Below are 20,781 nucleotides of genomic sequence, written 5' to 3' on the forward strand. Positions count from 1 at the left end.
TGATATAATAATAACAGAAATAAAGTGTACAATAAATGTAATAACATACTTGAATTATCCTGAAACCATCCCCAACCAGTTCATGGAAACACTGTCTTCCAGGAAACTGGTCCCTGGTGCCAGAAAGATTGCGGATCACTGCCCCATGACATCCAGTTAAAGTTCAGTTTCAGATAAACAAGAAATAACTTGTTAGTATAAGTATGTCCCTTCTTCAGGGAATATATTGAAGATATATATTGAAGATATTGTCACTTTGAATGGGGCAGATTTTAAATATGTATTCATTTTTAGCAGAAATTCAATTACCATTTGCTAAATATGGCAATCCCAGTTAGAAGACATTTCCAATGTTATTTGTTCTTCCAAAACCATGCCACCCTCAGGCACAGAGAAAATATGCAACCCAAACCAGACTTTGGCTAAAACCCTAAAACTTCTGTTTTGAAGCATCTGAAAGAAATCATGAAGGAAAACATTTTATGGGAGAATATTCCTCATTTCCTGTGGTCATGACAGTCTGGAATAGGAATTAGAGTCTGGTTCTAAATTCAGGGAAAAAGTAATTATTTTCTTGTTTTTTATTTTTCGTTCACTAAAGTTCTACATATATATAGTACACACACACACACACACACACACACAGACACATGTCTTTTAAAACAGCAAAATTTACAGTTAACCATAAGCAGTACATGGGAAAGGCCAAATGAGATGTCTCCTCAGAAACTAAAACAGGGAAACAAGACTAACACTTCAACTCTGAGGGCTGAATTAATGAAATCCACGCATCATCTACTCAAAACCTTCCAGAACTGCCATATGACTGCCAGAAAACTTGCGACATTAGCAAATACATGAATGGAAGTTTTGATAAGAAAGAGGGTAATTAACTATGGAGCACAAGTGAGGCAGATTTGAAGAGGAAGGTCTTGGCAAATACCTGGCTGGGAGATGCCAGCTGGAGCAAGGGAAAGCTAACGAGAGAAAGGGAAGAACTCAGAATTAGGAAAGACCTGATTCAAGGATCATTTGTATTTTCTTAATATGTTCAGCATAGTGAGAACTCTAGTTCCTTGAACATCCAATCTGCCTTGGGTACAAATAATGATGGTGCAGTAAGGTAGAAAATTATAGAGAAATGTACCCCAATGGTGGAATGCAGAATCCTCAAAACTCACTGAGGATTCATGTAAAGAAGGAATGGCAGATGTTCCCCCTCAGTCACTGTACCTTTGAACAGGATTCAGTGTCAGTTCAGTTCAGTTCAGTCGCTCAGTTGTGTCCAACTCTTTGCGACCCCATGAATCGCAGCACGCCAGGCCTCCCTGTCCATCACCAACTCCCGGAGTTCACTCAGACTCACGTCCATTGAGTCAGTGATGCCATCCAGCCATCTCATCCTCTGTAATCCCCTTCTCCTCCTGCCCCCAATCCCTCCCAGCATCAGGGTCTTTTCCAGTGAGTCAACTCTTTGCATGAGGTGGCCAAAGTATTGGAGTTTCAGCTTTAGCATCATTCCTTCCAAAGAAATCCCAGGGCTGATCTCCTTCAGAATGGATTGGTTGGATCTCCTTACAGTCCAAGGGACCCTCAAGAGTCTTCTCCAACACCACAGTTCAAAAGCATCAATTCTTCGGCACTCAGCTTTCTTCACAGTCCAACTCTCACATCCATACATGACCACAGGAAAAACCATAGCCTTGACTAGACGGACCTTTGTTGGCAAAATAATGTCTCAGCTTTTCAATATGCTATCTAAGTTGGTCATAACTTTTCTTCCAAGGAGTAAGCATCTTTTAATTTCATGGCTGCAGTCACCATCTGCAGGGATTTTGGATCCCCCAAAAATAAAGTCTGGCACTGTTTCCACTGTTTCTCCATCTATTTCCCATGAAGTGATGGGACTAGATGCTATGATCTTCGTTTTCTGAATATTGAGCTTTAAGCCAACTTTTTCACTCTCCTCTTTCACTTTCATCAAGAGGCTTTTTAGTTCCTCTTCACTTTCTGCCATAAGGGTGGTGTCATCTACATATCTGCGGTTATTGATATTTCTCCCAGCAATCTTGATTCCAGCTTGTGCTTCTTCCAGCCCAGCGTTTCTCATGGTGTACTCGGCATAGGATTCAGTGTAGCCACCACTTAATCTGTTTCTATCTATCTGGCACTAATGAGGTTGGTGTATTTTAGTCTTTATTGACAAGGAGGAAATGGCAGGCAGCCAGGTGTCCAGAGTACCAATCTATGAAAGGACAATTTCCTCTGTGTTTGCAACACATGGGATGCTTCAATGATAGAATTCTATTCTTCGGTGATGTTTCCTAAACAGAGCCCAGTGTAATTTTCAAATTTGCCAAGCAGATACATTCACACACCTCTTGTTTATATTCTTTCCTCTGACTATTCCAGTCTTGGAACCATGGAACCAAGGTCAAGTTACCTCATTTATATTTTGTTTACCGAATGCCTATGTATACATGTTACATGCCAGACATTGTTTTAAAATAATAACTAATTTATGCCTCCTTTTAACTGAATGAGGGACCACTATAATCCCCATTTTACAGATGGGATAACTGAGGCACAGCGTGGTTAAGAAACCTGACCAAGTAAGTGACCGACTCAATACCCTGGACTACTTGCTGCATGCTCTCATCTTTGACAAATGCTGATATAATTTGCGCCTCTTGGCTGCACCAATGCTGATTCTCCTGATTCCTCTGGGAATAAATTTTCCTGGGTGGGAGAGGTGGGGATGGAGTTTCAAGGAAATGCATATTGCTAAGGAAGATGGGAAAGATAAAATATACCGTGGCCACTCTGTTAACTTTCAGTTCAGTTCAGTCGCTCAGTCGGGTCTGACTCTTTGCGACCCCATGAATTGCAGCACGCCAGGCCTCCCTGTCCATCACCAACTCCCGGAGCTCACTCAAACTCATGTCCATCGAGTCAGTGATGCCATCCAGCCATCTCATCCTCTGTAATCCCCTTCTCCTCCTGCCCCCAATCCCTCCCAGCATCAGAGTCTTTTCCAGTTAGTCAACTCTTCGTATGAGCTGGCCAAAGTACTGGAGTTTCAGCTTCAGCATCATTCCTTCCAAAGAAATTCCAGGGCTGATCTCCTTCAGAATGGACTGGTTGGATCTCCTTGCAGTCCAAGGGACTCTCAAGAGTCTTCTCCAACACCACAGTTCAAAAGCATCAATTCTTCAGCGCTCAGCTTTCTTCACAGTCCAACTCTCACATCCATACATGAACACAGGAAAAACCATAGCCTTGACTAGATGGACCTTAGTCGGCAAAGTAATATCTCTGCTTTTGCATATGTTATCTAGGTTGGTCATAACTTTTCTTCCAAGGAATAAGCGTCTTTTAATTTCATGGCTGCAGTCACCATCTGCAGTGATTTTGGAGCCCCAAAAAATAAAGTCTGCCACTGTTTCCACTGTTTCCCCATCTATTTCCCATGAAGTGATGGGACCAGATGCATGGTTGAAATCGGTTGTCTCAAGGAACCTAGTGTTTGCCTTCCCAACATGAAGTTTAGCAGCTCCCATTTCAAAATTGGTTATGTAACTCCAGAGAGGAAAACACCATGTTAGCAGCTGTCTTACCCCCTGAATTTCAGCATCTATGGATCTGAAATGTTCAGAAATGTTTTTGATTTGGCTGAAGCCAGAATTAAGTTCCTTCTCTAATGCTAAGAAAATTTCTCTCTGTGAAGGAGATATTATTATTGGTATGTGATAAGTAGGGTGACCATATAACTAATCCAACAAATTGCAATACTTTTAGGAGTAAAGAGGGCAGTGATAATAATTAAGCAAGGACAAGTTGGCATTAAAACCAAGACTCAACTTGGCATATAGACGATATCATGACAAGAATGATAAATGAAACTAAAACTAGCCTCTTTTCTCTGTGCATGTGTGTATCTGTTAATCCCATACTCCTAAATTATCCTTCCCCCTAGAACTAGCATCTTCAAGGTATGACAAAGGTTTTATGCTGGAAGCCCAACTGGGATATTATGTGACATCTTTCTTATTCTTGTCCTGGGTTGGCATTTTGCAGGCAGATTCTTTACCGTCTGAGCCACCAGGGAAGCCCATTGATAAGTCACCCAAGTCTTATAAGTGCTGTGAGAGCTCATGGTAGGATTCTGATAAGACCTGCATGGGAGCCCTGCAGACATGGTTGTCCATCACTGATGCAACTGCTTAATAGAACACCCCACAAAGTTAGGCCAAGTTAGCGGACAAAAACATGGACTAGGTAATTTTCAACAGATGACCAACTGCCACCTGAACATCCAAATGGATTTTTTTCTGAGCTCGCTTGATATGCTGTAGTTCAGTGGAGGGTGACAGGATGTCAAGGAGACTTGAAACCTTGCCAGCTGAATGACAGCTGAAGAAAATGGGAACATATAGCTTGGAGTAGGGAAACATGGGGGACCCCAGGAGTAGAATCAGATGACTGACTCACTGCTGTGTGCAAGAAGGGATAGGCTTATTCTGAGTTGCCCAGAGTGTGGTACAAACTCCAGGCAATCAGATTTTGGCTCAATTTAAGTGACTTGTCTTTTTGTTGTTGTTTTAATTTTGAGGGAAATGTTTTAATGATAACAATAGCATGTGCTCTTTGGAAAAAATTTAAACGAGAATGAAACCTACAAGGTGAAAATTTAAAAAGCCTTCCTCTTCCCACCTGTTCCCACTTCCCCCACCCAAACCCATTCCTCAGGAATATTCTAGATCTTTATCCTCCGGCATCTCTATCTGTGCACGTGCAAACACACCATCCACACATATACACATGCATACTATGTTGACATATGATTTTGTTCTATTTTTGTTTTATTCTTAAAAGTATAGCCATAAAATTGGCATATCTCAGGAGGTTAAGAAGGGCCCTCCTATGCAAATTTCAAAGGTTTCTGAATGATGTGACCTAGGGATGCCTTGCTAAAGGATTGATAACCGTCAAACATGACTTTAACTCTTGACTATAAGGATTTGAAGTGTTCCGCAATTTTAGTTAGCCTGTTCTGACTTTTTTTTTTTTTCATTAAAAGCTTTTAGTAGGTGCCTTGAAAAATAAGTCCATATTTTGCCCTGGCACATGTTCACTAGTGGTAAAGAACCCGCCTGCCAGTTCAGGAGATATGAGATGCAGGTTCTGAACCCTGGGTCGGGAAGATCCCCTGGAGAAGGGCATGGCAACCCACTCCAGTATTTGTGCCTGGAGGATCCCATGGATAGGGGCGCCTGGCGGGCTACAGTCATAGGGTCTCACAAAGTCGAACACAACTAAAGCGACTTAGCATACATATTCCCAAGAGGAAAAAATGTTCAACTGATTTAAGAGGTTTGAAAATGGAGGGGGCCTCTAAGAGTTTTGGACACTGGCTACGTTTAAGCAGAGGGTGAATGACTACTTCATTGAGATGCTGTGAAAGAGATTAAAGCCACAGATGGGAAGGAAGGGATGCAGAGATTTGGACTGTGTGCCTTCCCAGATCTATTTCAACGTGCTGAGTCCCTGACTTCCTGCGCATGCTCCCCTGGGGGGTAAGAAAGATTCAGGAGGAGCTCTGTGAACAGGAGCATCCAAATGGCCCCGACCTCCCTTCCCCCACCAGGAACAGCCAGCGTACACAGCCGGGCTGCTTCCGGAGGCCGCCCACTGACACGTGGCTGGTGGACGGGAACGCCTGCGGGCAGCAATGCTTGTTCCAGCTGCTCTTGTACCTTGGGCGCTTTCATCTGGTACCTTGATTTAAAGGAAAGCAAATTCCTCTCTAAACACTGCAGGTTCTGAATTGATAGCAAATACTGTACATTCTTAAGGGCCTGGCAGGACAGGAAATTACTCCTTCACCTGTTTCCTATTTTGATATTTCATCAAGATGGAATTTAGTGGCTATGAAATATATTATTATTATAGTTGATCTTTAAAAAGAGACATTGGTTAGAATTTTCAGTATTTAGAATCCCCTTTATTCGTTCATGGGGTGGACAAATGTAAATATTTCTTTTCTTTTTAACCTTAAAAAAATAACCCCGAGACACACTGCAAAAAAGTACATTGAACATCTGTATACGTACATTCACCAATTATTAACATTTTACCAGATTTTCTCTATCTCTGTCTATATAAATATACATATTAATATCATTGTCAGGAACTGCTATAGGTTGAATGTTTGTGCCCCCCTTGATCCATGTGTTGAAATTCTAACCCCCATTGTGATGGTTTTGGGGTGGGACCTTTGGGAGGTGATCAGGTCATAAAGGCAGAGCACCCAAGATTAGGAGTAGTGCCCTTACAAGAAGACCTAAAGAGACATTTCTCCAAAGACGACATACAGATGGCCAAGAGGCACATGAAAAGATGCTCGGCATCATTAAGTATGATGCAAATCAAAACTACAATGAGATACCACTTCATACCAATCAGAAACAATAAATGCTAGAGAGGATGTGGAGAAAAGGGAATCTCTTGCACTGTTGGTGGGAATATAAATTAATACAGCCACTATGGAGAAGATCAAGGAGGTTTCTTTAAAAACAAAAAATAGAGTCATCATATGATCTAGCCATCCCATTCCTGGGCGTATATAAGGAAAGGATGAAAGCTCTAATTTGAAAAGACACATGCACCCCAATGTTCATAGCAGCACTATTTACAATAGCCAAGACGTGGAAGCAGCTTAAGTGTCCCTCAACAGATGAATGAATAAAGAAGATGTATCTCTATCTGTATATGTACACATACACATATCTAGTGGAATACTACTCAAGTCATAGAAAAGGATGAAAGAATGACATCTGCAGCAACATGGATGGACCCACAGATCATCATACTAAGTGAAGGAAGTCAGACAAAGATAAATATCATATGATATCACATATATGGAATCTAAAAGAATGAGACAAATTAACTTATTTACAAAACAGAAGCAGACTCACAGACTTAGATAATGAACTTAATGGTTACTAGAGGGGAGGGTTGAGGGGAGGGATAGATTAGGAATTTGGAATTGATATGTACACACTACACTATACTTAAAATATATAACCAACAAGGACCTACTTTATAGCCCAGGGAACTCTGCTCAACATTCTGTAATAACCTAAATGGGAAAAGGACTTGAAAAAGAATACATATACATATGGTATAACTGATTCATCTTGCTGTACAACTGAAACTAACACAGCATTGTTAATCAACTATATTCCGATAAAAAACAAAAATTCAAAAAAAGAGTATTTACCAAAATTTTTTTAAAAGAGACCCCCCCACCCCCCGCCTACAAAGCTCCCTTGACCCTTTCCCCCTTTGAGGATACAAAGAGAATAGACAGTCTAGAAGAGGGCCCTCACTTGGACATGCACAATGATCTTGGACTTCTAGTCTCTAGAACTCTGAGAAATACTTTCTGTAGTTTGTAAGTCATCCAGTCTGTTGTATTCTGTTACAGCAACCCATATGGACTAAGGCAGGCGGTATTTGAGCTGAGTTTTAGACATTGTGCTTCTTCTCACCTAAACATATGTGCAAGTGTTTGCTGAGAACAGGGCACAGTATAATGATCCAATTGAGGGCACTCTCCAATATAATACTATTATTGAACACAATCATATTCAAATTTGCCCATATTTCTAATATTGTTCGTCCTAGGAGTTCATTGGAAGGACTGATGCTAAAGCTGAAACTCCAATACTTTGGCCACTTTATGCAAACAGTTGATTCATTGGAAAAGACTCTGATGCTGGGAGGGATTGGGGGCAGGAGGAGAAGGGGACGACAGAGGATGAGATGGCTGGATGGCATCACCAACTTGATGGACATGAGCTTGAGTGAACTCTGTGAGTTGGTGATGGACAAGGAGGCCTGGTGTGCTGCAGTTCATGGGGTCACAAAGAGTCAGACACGACTGAGCAACTGAACTGAACTGAACATGCTCTTCGAATCTAGGATTGCATATGTACACTTAGTTGTCATGTTTCTTTAGTCTCTTTCAACTCAATGGTTCCTCAGCCTTTGTCTTTTATAATGCTGATATTCTTGAAGAGTACAGGCCAGTGGTTTTCTAGCATGTCTTTTGATTTAGGTTTATTTGGTGTTTCCTTTGGACAAGATTCAAACTATGTACCTGCTGTGTCCTTCTCAGTACATCACCTTAGGAGGCACTTGCTGTCTGTTTGCCCCATTATTGGTGACAGTGACTTTTGATCATGTGGTACCCGGATGATTTCTCCACTTTACAGAACCCTTTCCCTTTTCATAATCAGTAAATAATTGATGAGTATACACTGGCATTGTCACCCAGCACTTTTCACTTGAGATAATTTTTTCTCTTTGTTGTACTAAATAACCTATGGAGAGTTACTTTTAGGCTATGTAAATAGCTTGTTTACAAGCAAACTGGTTTTAGCATCCATTGATAATCCTTGCCTGAATCGATGACAATGGTGCATAGATGCTTCTGGAGAAAGGAATATTGTATTAATAATACCGAGGTTTCTTCCTTGCACCTTTCCCCATATTCCTCCTCCGACACCAGAAGGAATGCCCCAGGCAAACCATTTTGGCCATTATGGCTAAAAGTCCCTGACAGCACCTTCTCCCCACCATCCCAAAGTCTGAGCTCTGCCTGGAGGATGAGGCAGCCATGGTACAGCAACCGGAGCCTGAGGTTGAGAGGCAGATGAGCCGTGGCCTAGCATCTCTACCTGGAGAGTCCACAGCTTCCTCGAAATGAACACAGCCTAAACTGAACGCCTTTGTGAAGCCATGCCCTCAAACCTGTACTTCCCTCAGAGTTCCGATTTCAGTGAACATCACCACTATCTACCCAAGTTGCCCAAGCCCAAAATCTGGGCAGCACACTCTAGTTCTGACTCCTTGTGACTCCCCACATCTAATTAACAATCATCCTATGTGATGATACTTTCCAAACATCTCCAAGAAACCATCCTCTTCTCTCCAGCCCTATGGTACCACCTGGTTCAGGCTACCACTATCTCTCACCTTCTCTTTTTCAACAGTCTCCTGACTGTCTCCTTAACTCCAAGATTATGTGAACCCAAATCCATTCATTTCACTTCATTCAGAGTCACCTTTCTGTGGTATAAATCTGATTGTGTCCCTCCCCACCCTCACCCCAGTACACCCTTTGGTAGCTCCTCATTCCTGTGAGGATCATTTAGCTAAAGTGAGAAGTCTCAACTCCCTACCATGGGATAAAATGACCGCAGCCTAGAGTTGGCCCATTTCACCAGTGACATTTTTCATCATGGACCCACTTCTTGACTTACTTACTGACCTCGCTTCTGGCCAGACAGACCAAGACAGGCACAAAGTGGCATAACTGTACATGAAACATATTCTTGGAAAAAAAACACATGCAGCTCCTCAATGTGCACATGTAAAGCAACTTTCCCTCAAGAAATCATGGAAGCCGCTCTGACCTGGCCATTTCCAGGACTCTGACTTTAGAAAGTCGTCCCCCAGCGGTGGATCCTCCTCCTTACTTGAAGAGAGAGATTAAGTACTCACCAGGAGAGAGTTCCTTAAGTTTGCTCAACAGGGCGGGTAAGGCGATTGAAAGAGCGGCCACCAGAGGGCGCACCATGACCCTGCAACAGGCTTGAGGAGGGCTGGGTTCCACATTTATCTTGAAAGAAAAGATATTAGAAACATATTACATATATTTATTTATGCTTTCTGACTAACATATGCATCCCAAATCCCAGGGCAGCCACATGCTTTTATTTTTGTGCCGTATCCATGGTTTCAGGACAAACATGCCAAGAAAAACTTTTCCCATCACTGAACAGAAAAGGAAATATGAAAGCTTGGGCTGTTTTCTTCTTCCACAAGTCAGACCACCTTTTAAATAGTCTCTCCTTAGGCACTGAAGACACGTCTAAAACTAATTCACTGAAGAAATATCTAAAACTCTTTATAGCACATTACTCATAAATATTGGAAATTTCTCAACAATAATGAGGATCGGGCAAAATGACAATATTAATAAAATATGATTAACAGCTACTTCTTATTGAGTATTTACTGTTTCAGATATCATGCTAAGAGTTTGATATTCATTCTAACTAAATATAAATGTATGCAATTCACAGAATAAGCTTTAAATATAAGTATTATTCCTATTTTGCAAACAAGAAAACTGAGCCCCAGAGCACTTCAGTAATGTCTAAGATCACAGAATTGGAATTTAAATGGAAGTCTGTTAGATATCAAAGTCTGTGTTCCTACTCAATGAGCTCTGCGTCTTGGTGGCCTCTCCTCTTTCTCTTAAAATCCCACGGTCTTAGAGAGAACTAGATGGTGGAGGAGTAGGTGGATGTGGAGCACATCTCTCCATGGATACATCAGGAATACACCTTCAGATTCAGAAGTGTGTGCAGAACACCAGCTGAGAGCCAACAGGAGTACCCGACCAGCGGATAAGAATATATAGAACCACGCAAAACTCGGTAGGACGAAGGAATTATGGGGAAAACAAGAGTGTTAGCAGAACTGGACTTGCCCTTGGTGGATGGGGCCCCTGAAGCAGGGGTCCAATCCCCACCTCAGGGCAATTGTCTAAGTCAGAGGAGAAACATTTAAGGCTGAGAGTGAAACAGTTGATCTGTGGCAGTCTAAATGGAATGAGAAACAGATAGTCCTTGCCCCAGCCATGCATACCCTGGACATGGAATGCAGGTTCCCTGGAAGGTGCAGTGGCTGGGAGCTGGAGTTTAGGGATTGTGGAGCAATCCCAGGGCAAGGGCTGCTGATGACTGGAGAGAGACCGATCGAGGGGAGTTAAGGGAAGAGATTGAGGTGGGAAATTCCTGTGGAGGAAAGCTGGGCAGCAATGGAAGCAAAGCAGTACTGCTGAGTCACATGTAGAGGGTGGAGCCATCACTATAGCCTCTCTTTCCCCACATGCCAGCATCTGCAGCTGAACAATAGAGAGGCCTGCCCATCAAACGCCTGACACATTGAACTACAAAGCAGGACCCCACCCAGGGTGCCCCTTTAAGTGCCTGATGCGCCAGTATACAGAGTAGGACCCCAGCCAGGAGAGCCTCTCTATATGCCTGAAGTGCCAGGGAACAACAGAGAAGGACCCCAGGCAAGGGAGCCATCTAAGTGCCTGAATGGGCGGAGCTACGGAGAAAGACTGGCCAAAGAGGCATTCTGATTGACAGCTACAAGAGGCTTGAAAAAAGACTCTGATAAGGCCATAACTCCTGCGGTGGAGGCAGTCCCTGTTGCAGCATACTTGGCACTGCCAGGGTCCCTGCAAGCCAAGAAGCTGCGCCACCTTCACGCTCAACTCTCACTGTGGCAGAGCTGACACAGGCAAAAAAGAGTCTTGCATCTATGCACGCAGGGTCACTTTGGTCGTGTCTGACTCTTTGTGACCCTATAGACTGTGGCCTGCCAGGATTCTCAGGGAGGGGGGTTCTCTAGGCAAGAATACTGGAGCGTATTGGCCAATACTGGTTGCCACATCCTTCTAGAGCTCTAAATTTCCTGCTGCCCTAGCCACCAACTCCCCTGAATACCAGGTGCTGCCAGAACCCCTGCGACCCAAGCAGCTGCACCACCTCCACACCTGGCCCTCACAGGGGCAAACCCAAGTCCTCCAGGGCAGCCTCAGGAGGAAACCCCAATGGATGACCCACATGCCAGAGGTGGAAATAAAACCATAATTAAAACCCAGAGGCAGTGTGGCTAAGGAAGAAGACCCAAAACTTTCCCACCAGCTGTACAAACTGCAGATTAAATCCACACAACCAACTAGGCAGACTCTGTGTCTATGGAATATATAAAAGTTCATTGAGAACTCCCACAAAAGAAAACACACTAATTCTGATAACTGTGGACATTGGAGGCAAGAACACAGAGAAGTAGGACCAGATTAGAATCTGAGCTGCCCCACAGCAGGTCCCGAGATCAGCACAGTGTTGGAGGGCATCCTAGGGAGGTGAGGTGGACTGTGACTCCCAGCGCTGGAAAGGACTCTGACAGCAGTGAAACAAGAAAGACATTTATTCTTCTTCCATTTTGACTTGTTCTGTAGGTTTTTTTGGACTTTTTTTTCTTTTTCTTTTTCCTTTTTCATCCTCCTCTGTTGTAGTTGTCGATTCTACTGGCACTGTGAAATCGAATTAAGCTTTTGAGCTTTTACTTTTTTCTCAGTCACATTTTTTATTGTTATAAACCTCTGACTTTACATTGGGCTCTTGCAGTTCTGTGGAGTTTTCCCTTTTTTTCCTCTCTTTTTTTAATTTTAACTTTTAATTTTTTAAACCTATTATTTTTTCTACATTTATTCCTTTGTTTGCCTTTCCTACTGTTCTTTTCCCCTTGCAGTTAATCTTTAATGTATACAAATCTTCTTTATCTACCTCTAACTCTGCATATCTATTCTTTATTTCTTTTCTTTCTCTCCTTTCCTCTCCACATATTTGTTAGTTTTATTTTCATTGCTTTATTCCCTAATTGGCACCTTGCTTTAGTTTTGTTTTCCAGTTTGTGCTTTAGTTAGTTTTGTTCTGATAGACATAATATTTGGTTTCCTTTGTTTGCTGGGTCAATCTATTGCACTTTACTTTTGTTGGACGATTTTGATTTTGCTTATAGGAGTATATGTATATGTGTATATTCAGTCGCACTTTTTGCTGTTGCTATAAACCTCTGCCTCTATGTTGGGCTTTTGCAGTTCTGTGGCATTTACCTTGTTTTTCTCTCTTCTTCCATTTTTTTTCTTTTCTCTTTCTTATAATTTTATTTTTTTAACCTATCATATTTTTTCAACATTTATTTCTTTGTTTGCCTTTCCTACTGTTCTTTTCCCCTTGCAGTTAATCTTTAATGTATATAAATCTTCTTCATCTACCTCTATTTAACTTTGCGTATCTGTTCTTTTTTTCCTTTCCTCTCAATGTACTTGTTAGTTTTGTTTTCATTGTTTTATTCCCCATTTGGCACCTTGCTTTAGTTTTTTGTTTCCCAGGTTGTGCTTTAGTAAGTTTTGTCCTTAACTGGTAAATATAATTTTTTATTTTCTTTGTTCACTGGGTCAATCTACTACTGTACTTTATTTTTGTTGGACTGTTTTGATCTTGCTCATGGGTGTATATGTATATGTATACATTACATTATTTTAATTATTATTTACCATTTGTCTGGGGTTTATCTTTGGTTTCTCATTTTTGGATATTTGTTTTAATCTCACTTAATGCCATAACAAACTATGATGGAATCTTTGTTCCTGACCAGAGATCAAGCCCTGAGCCTTTGGAGTGGGAGCACTGACTCCAAGGCCCTAGACTACCAGAGAACTAACCCTAGGGAGTATCAGATAGAATTCACACAAAGGAAACCACTTGAATACAAGACCCAGCATCACCCAGTCATCAGCAGACAGGATTATCACCTCACTCAGCCTTGCCCATCAGAAGAATAACAAACAAACAAACAAAACCTCAAAACTCAGCACAAATCTCACCCCATACAAAGCTTACACAAACCACTGGACCAAACTTAGGAGGGCAGAAACCAAAAGAAAGAATTCAACCTTGAAGCCTGGGAAAAGGAGACCTCAAACAATAAGTTAAAAAAAATAATAATATAAAAGGCAGAGAAATACTACACAAATGAAGGAACAAACTAGAAACACTGAAGTCGAAATAAATGAAGAGGAAATAGGAAAAGTACCTGAAAAAGAATTCAGAATAATCATAGTAAAGATGATCAGAAACCTTGACAACAAAATGGAGAAAATGCAAGAATCAATTAACAAAAGACCTAGAAGAATCAAAGAATAAACATACAGAGACAAACAACACAATTACTAAAATTAAGAATTCTCTAGAAGGAATCAATAGCAGAATATCTGAAGCAGAATGAATCAGTGAGCTGGAAGATAAAATGGTGGAAATAACTTCTGAAGAACAGAATAAAGTAAAAAGCATGAAAAGAACTGAAGATAGTCTCAGAGATCTCTGGGACCATATCAAACACAACAACATTTGAATTATAGGGGTCCCAGAAGAAGAGAAAAAAAAAAGTGTGTGAGAAAATTTTAAAGAGATTATAGTTGAAAATTTCCCCAACATGGGAATGGAAATAGTCAATCAAGTCCAAGAGGCACAAAGAGTCCCATACAGGATAAACCCAAGGAGAAACACACCAAGACACATAATAATCAAACTGACAAAGACTAAACACAAAGAAAGAAGATTAAAAGCAGCAAGGGAGAAGCAACAAGTAACATGCAAGGGAAACACCATATGCTTAACAGCCAATCTTTCAGCAGAAACTCTGCAGGCCAGAAGGGAATGGCAGGATATATTTAAAGTACTGAAAGGGAAAAATCTACAACCAAGATTACTGTACCCAGTAAGAATCTCATTCAAAATTGATGTAGAAATAAAAAGCTTTTCTTTTTATTTAATTTAAAGTAAAAGTTAAGAGCATTCAGGACCACCAAACCAGCTTTATGACAAATGTTTAAGAGATTTACATAGTTGAGAAATACAAGAGAAGAAAAAAGATCTACAAAATCAACCCCAAACAATTATAAAAAATGGCAATAGGAATATATATATCAATAATTATTTTAAATGTAAATGGATTAAATGCTCCAACTAAAAGACACAGACTGGCTGAATGGATACAGAAACAAGACCCATATATATACTGTCTACAAGAAACCCACTTCAGACCTAAAGACACATATAGACTGAAAGTGAGAGGATGGAAAAATATATTCCATGCAAATGGGAAGCAAAAGAGAGCTGGAGTAGCAATCTTCATATCAGAAAAAATAGACCTCAAAATAAAGTATATTACGAGAAATAAGGAAGGACACTACATAATGATCAAGAAATCAATTCAAGAGGAAGACATAACAATTGTCAATATCTACGCACCCAACATAGGAGCACCTCAATACATAAGACAAACACTAACAGACATAAAAGGAGAAATTGACAGTAACACAATAATAGTAGGAGACCTTACCACCCAATCACACCAGTGGACAGATCATCAAAACAGAAAATTAATGAGCAAACATAGTCTTAAATGATAAATTTGATGAGATGGATCTCACTGATATCTTCAGGACATTCCATCCAAATGCAAAAGAATAAACCTTTTCTCAGGTACACATAGAACATTCCCTAGGATAGACCACATCTTGGGTCACAAATCAAACCTCAGTAAATTTAAGACAATTGAAATTATATCAAGCATGTTCTCCAACCACAACACTATGAGACTAAATATCAATTACAGGGAAAAAACTAAGAAACACAAACACATGGAGATTAAATAACACATTTCTAAATAACCAACAGGTTACTGAAGAAATCAAAAGGGAAATCAAAAAATTTTCTAGAAATAAATGACAATGAAAACACAACTCAAAGCCTATGGGATGCAGCAAAAGCAGTTCTAAGAGGGAAGTTTATAGCAATAGAATCCTATGTCAAGAAACAAGATAAATGTCAATAGACAACCTAACTTTACACCTAAAACAACTGGAAAAAGAAGAACAAAAAAAACCCCAAAATTAGTAGAAGGAAAGAAATCATAATGATCCAGGCAGAGATAAATGAAAAAGAAATGAAAGAAAAAATAGTAAATATTAATAAAACTAAAAGCTGGTTCTTTGAGAAGATAAACAAAATTGACAAGCCTTTAGCCATACTTATTAAGAATTAGATGAAAATGTTTGCAACAGACAATGCAGAAATACAAAGTATTATGAGACTATCATGAACAATGATATGGCAATAAAATGGAAAACCGTGAAGAAATGGACCCATTCTTAGAAACGTTCAGTCTTCAGGAAGAAATAGAAATTATGAACAACCCAATTATAAGCACTGAAATTGAAGCTGTGATTAAAAAATCTCCCCCAAAACAAAAGCTCAGGACCAGATGGCTTCACAGGAGAATTCTATCAAACATTTAGAAAAGAGCTAATGCTTATCCTTCTAAAACTCTTTCAAAAATTGCAGAGGAAGGAACATTTCCAAACTCATTCTACAAGGCCACCATCACCCTGATACCAAAACCAGACAAAGAACACAAAAAAAGAAAACTACAGGCCAGTATCATTGATAAACATAGATGCAAAAATCCTCAACAAAATTTTAGCAAACAGAATTCAGCAACACATCAAAAAGCTCATACACCATGATCAAGTTGGTTTGATTCCAGGAATGCAAGGATTCTTCAATATATACAAATCAATCAATGTGATACACCATATCAACAAATTAAAAGATAAAAACCATATGATCATCTCAACAGATGCAGAAAAGGCCTTTGACAAAATTCAGCAGCCATTTATGATTAAAATTCTTCAAAAAATGGGCATAGAAGGAACCTACCTCAACATAGTAAAGGCTGTATGTGATAAGCCTACAGCAAACATTATTCTTTCAGTGAAAAACTGAAAGCATTCCCCCTAAGATCAAGAACAAGATAAGGGTGTCCACTTTCACCACTATTATTCAACATAGTTCTGGAAGTCCTAGCTACAGCAATCAGAGAAGAAAAAGAAATAAAAGGAATCTAGATTGGAAAAGAAGAGTAAAGCTCTCACTGTTTGCAGATAACTTGATACTGTACATAGAAAACCCTAAAGATATTATCAGAAAATTACTAGAGCTAATCAGTGAATTTAGCAAAGTTGCAGGATACAAAATCAATACACAGAAATCACTTGCATTTCTATATACTAACAATAAAAAATAAGAAATAGAAATTAAGGAATCAATCCCATTCACCATTGCAACAAAAAGAATTAAATATCTAGGAATAAACTTACCTAAAGAGACAAAAAAAAAACTGTATACAGAAAATTATAAGACACTAATGAAAGAAATCAAAGATGACATAAACAGATGGAGAGATATTCCATGTTCCTGGGTAGGAAGAATCGATTCTGTGAAAATGACTATACTACCAAACACAATCTACAGATTCAATGCGATCCCTATCCAATGGCATTTTTCACAGAACTAGAATAAAAAATTTCACATTTCATATGGAAACACAAAAGACCTCAAATAGCCAAAGCAGTCTTGAGAAAATAGAATGGAGTTGGAGGAATCAACCTTCCTGACTTCAGATTATACTACAAAGCTACAGTCATCAAGACAGTATCATACTGGCACAAAAACATAAATATAGACCAATGGAACAAGATAGAAAGCCCAGAAATAAACCCATGCACCTATAGGTACTTATTTCTGACAAAGGAGGCCAGAATATACAATGGGGCAAAGACAGCCTCTTCAATAAATAGTTTTGGGAAAACTGGACAGCTACATATAAAAGAATGAAATTAGAACACTTCCTAACATCATACACAAAGATAAACTCAAAATGGATTCAAGACCTAAATGTAAGACCAGAAACTATAAAACTCTTAGAGGAAAACATAGGCAGAACACTCGATGACATAAATCAAAGCAAGATCCTCTATGACCCACCTCCTAGAGTAGTGGAAATAAAAACAAAAGTAAACAAGTGGGACCTGATTAAAGTTAAAAGCTCTTGCACAGCAAAAGAAACTATAAGCAAGGTGAAAAGACAACCCTCAGAATGGAAGAAAATAATAGCAAATGAAATAACTGACAAATGATTAATTTCCAAAAGCAGCTCATACAACTCAACACCAGAAAAACAAACAACCCAATCAAAAAGTGGGAAAAAGACCTAAACAGACATTTCTCCAAACAAGATATACAGATGGCTAACAAAGACATGAAAAGTTGCTCAACATCACTCATTATTGGAGAAATACAAATCAAAAATACAATGAGATATCACCTCACACAAGTCAGAATGGCCATCATGAAAAAGTCTACAAAAAATAAATGCTGGAGAGGGTGTGGAGAAAAGGGAATGCTCCTGCACTGTTGGTGGGAATGTAAATTGATACAGCCACTATGGAAGACAGTATGGAGATTCCTTAAAAAGGTAGGCATATACCCTGAGCAAACCAAAATTGAAGAAGACACATGTATCCCATTGTTCATTGCAGCACTATTTGCAATAGCTAGAACATTGAAGCAACCTAGATGTCCATCGACAGATGAATGGATAAAGAAGTTGTGGTGCATATACACAATGGAATATTACTCAGCCATAAAAAGGAACATATTTGAGTAAGTTCTGATGAGGTGGATGAACCTAGAACCTATTATACAGAGTGAAGTGAGTCAGAAAGAGAAAGATAAATACTGTATCCTAACACATATATACGGAACTAGAAAAACAGTACTGAATAATTTATTTATCGGGCAGCAATGGAGAAACAGACATAGAGAATAGACTTATGGACATGGGAAGAGGGGAGAAGAGGGTGAGATGTATGGAAAGAGCAACATGGAAACTTATATTACCATATGCAAAATAGACAGTCAACGAGAATTTGCTGTATGGCTCAGGAAACTCAAACAGGGGCTCTGTATCAATCTAGAGGGATAGGATGGGATGGGAGATGGAAGGGAGATTCAAAAGGGGAGGGAATATGTGTATACCTATGGTTGATTCATGTTGAGGCCTGACAGAAAACAACAAAATTCTGTAAAGCAATTATTCTTCAATAAAAACATAAATTTAAAAATCCCATGGTCTCCATTTCAGGACCTTCCCTCTTTCCTTTCTTCATGAGTACACTTACAAGACCAGGTATGACTGCAGCAGACATCTACTGTACTCTAGATCCAAACTGCCCCCACTGTTCCCTGGACCTTCCCTTCTACTCCCAATCAAAAGTAGACTGCCTTGTATCTCATTCCCGCAGGGCCACTGTTTCATGCCTAAGTACGTTTTGTGCCTGGTAGTCAGCCAGTCAGCAAATATTATTGAACTTCTTGTGCCAGACCAGTATGGTTCCCACACATGGGGCTCAGTAAATGCCTGTTGGATGGATGGATGGATGGATGAATACTAACACACAGTTAGTGACAAAAGATGAAGTTTCAGGTAGAGGACGGAAGATGAGTTCTGGAATAAACAAGACTGCAATTCTGGCTCTTTCATTTGAGTGGTTCTTAAGTACTAAGTATTAGCCAAATATTTCTGTGTATGTTCATTTCAGGCACTTGGTAGTTCTATCCCACACTGCTTAGGTGTTTCCAAATTCCCAGAAGACATTAGTCTTTGAGATTTGGGAGTAAGAGACCAGGACTTTCAGGCATTCTCAGGAATTCTGAAATCATGAATTACTCCATATTTTTCATGACATTCAATTTATATGTATCTAAATAATAATAGGCAGCCATAATAATTAACATCAAATCATTTTCCCAAGATAGGATTATACTGCAAGAGGTTTTCTGTAAAAAAATAATAATAATAAAAGCATGGTTTATTATTGTTATGGATCAATCTCTTGTGACAAGATGATGTATTTCAATAACAGGCACCAATAATCTCTTCTTTATATAGACATTTGATAATAAAAATACTAAAAGAAAGAGAGAGTAGCACAAGATAAGTATCCAAGAAAATTATTATAAAAATGGAATATAAGCCAGTACATATTTCTATAAGGTATTATTATTAAAATGAAAATTTAGAACACACCAAACATTGTCTAACCAATTTTCCTTTATGCCTTGACAGTTGCCCAGTTGTTAGGAGAGCATCCAAAAGCAATTCAAGTCAAATGCTAGAGTACATATTACATAAGTTCATTTTCTTTTCCACTGATGAAAATTTAAAATTATTTGTCTCTTCTGCTTGCCCTGGTTTTGCTTTTGCTGTTGAAATTGATATTGCTTTTGCTAATTCAGATTTCTGTTCATTTTCTGATTTCCTATTGGAGCGTTCCACAACAATTGTTGCATCATCTGCTCTTTGCATTTCTTTCGGCTAAAGTATTTATAAAGAATTGTAGCCTAGAGGGAATATTCAACCACTGGAAAACACCAGTGAATGTTACTGTTGTTGTTTAGTCACTAAGTCGTTGTCTGACTCTTTTGAGACACCATGGACTGGGGCCAGCCAGGCTCCTCTGTCCATGGGATTTCCCAGGTAAGAATACTGGAGCGGAGATGACATTTTCTCCTTAAGGGGATCTTCCCCACCCAGGGATTTAACCTGTGTCTCCTGCTCTGGAAGGCAGGTTCTTTACTGCTGAGCCACCAGGGGCTATGTCCAAACAACATCACACTCAGATCTAGCAAAGTTAATAGCACTAAAGAGGAACATGCGCTGAATGTTTACAAAGCGTACTTCTTAGAACACCACTCAAAGGATTCTTATGAAGTACATGAAGCACAAAATTCATTGATATTTGTTTGAAAGAATGGCTCACCCAGCAGCAAGGGCCATGAACACACACTTAAAACATACCAACAGGTGCCAGCAAGGCTGCCTGATCAGATGACCTTGGCTTCTGGGGTGTTCCTCTTCCTGTTCCTGGAAAAATCAACCCTAACCTTTGATTCTGCACAAGAGCATTTCTTGGTCTTGCTTTCAACTTGACATGAGTGAATCCCTTGAACCAGTTGATTCTTCATGGTTTAACGCTTTTAGAAGAATCATAATTTTTCACATTCTCCCCATTTCTTCACTGAGTTTTACTGGGACTTGGGATTTGGAAAAACATATACATTTCTAGAAAAATACCCAGAAGGCATTTCACCATGAAAATAGTACCGCTGCCTTTAAAAGTGAGGGGTAGCATGTGGCAGGCTTTCATGGATGGAACATGTT

The 20,781-nt window shown here is 39.7% G+C and overlaps 1 protein-coding gene across 3 annotated transcripts in view; it reads right to left on the reverse strand.

Annotated features, from left to right (window-relative positions):
- PABIR1 (PP2A Aalpha (PPP2R1A) and B55A (PPP2R2A) interacting phosphatase regulator 1) overlaps window positions 1–20,781 on the reverse strand; it is a 289,879-nt gene that overhangs the window by 188,960 nt on the left and 80,138 nt on the right. For all 3 annotated transcript variants that reach the window (XM_069576384.1, XM_069576382.1, XM_069576383.1), the window contains exon 5: window positions 9,571–9,688. Coding sequence is in view for 1 of the 3 variants with exons in the window: in XM_069576382.1 (XP_069432483.1) it covers window positions 9,571–9,688 (118 nt within the window). In the remaining 2 variants the exon portion in view is untranslated. The remainder of the gene's footprint in view (window positions 1–9,570; window positions 9,689–20,781) is intronic.

Source organism: Ovis canadensis, chromosome 2, assembly GCF_042477335.2.
Source record: "Ovis canadensis isolate MfBH-ARS-UI-01 breed Bighorn chromosome 2, ARS-UI_OviCan_v2, whole genome shotgun sequence".
NCBI lineage: Eukaryota > Metazoa > Chordata > Mammalia > Artiodactyla > Bovidae > Ovis > Ovis canadensis.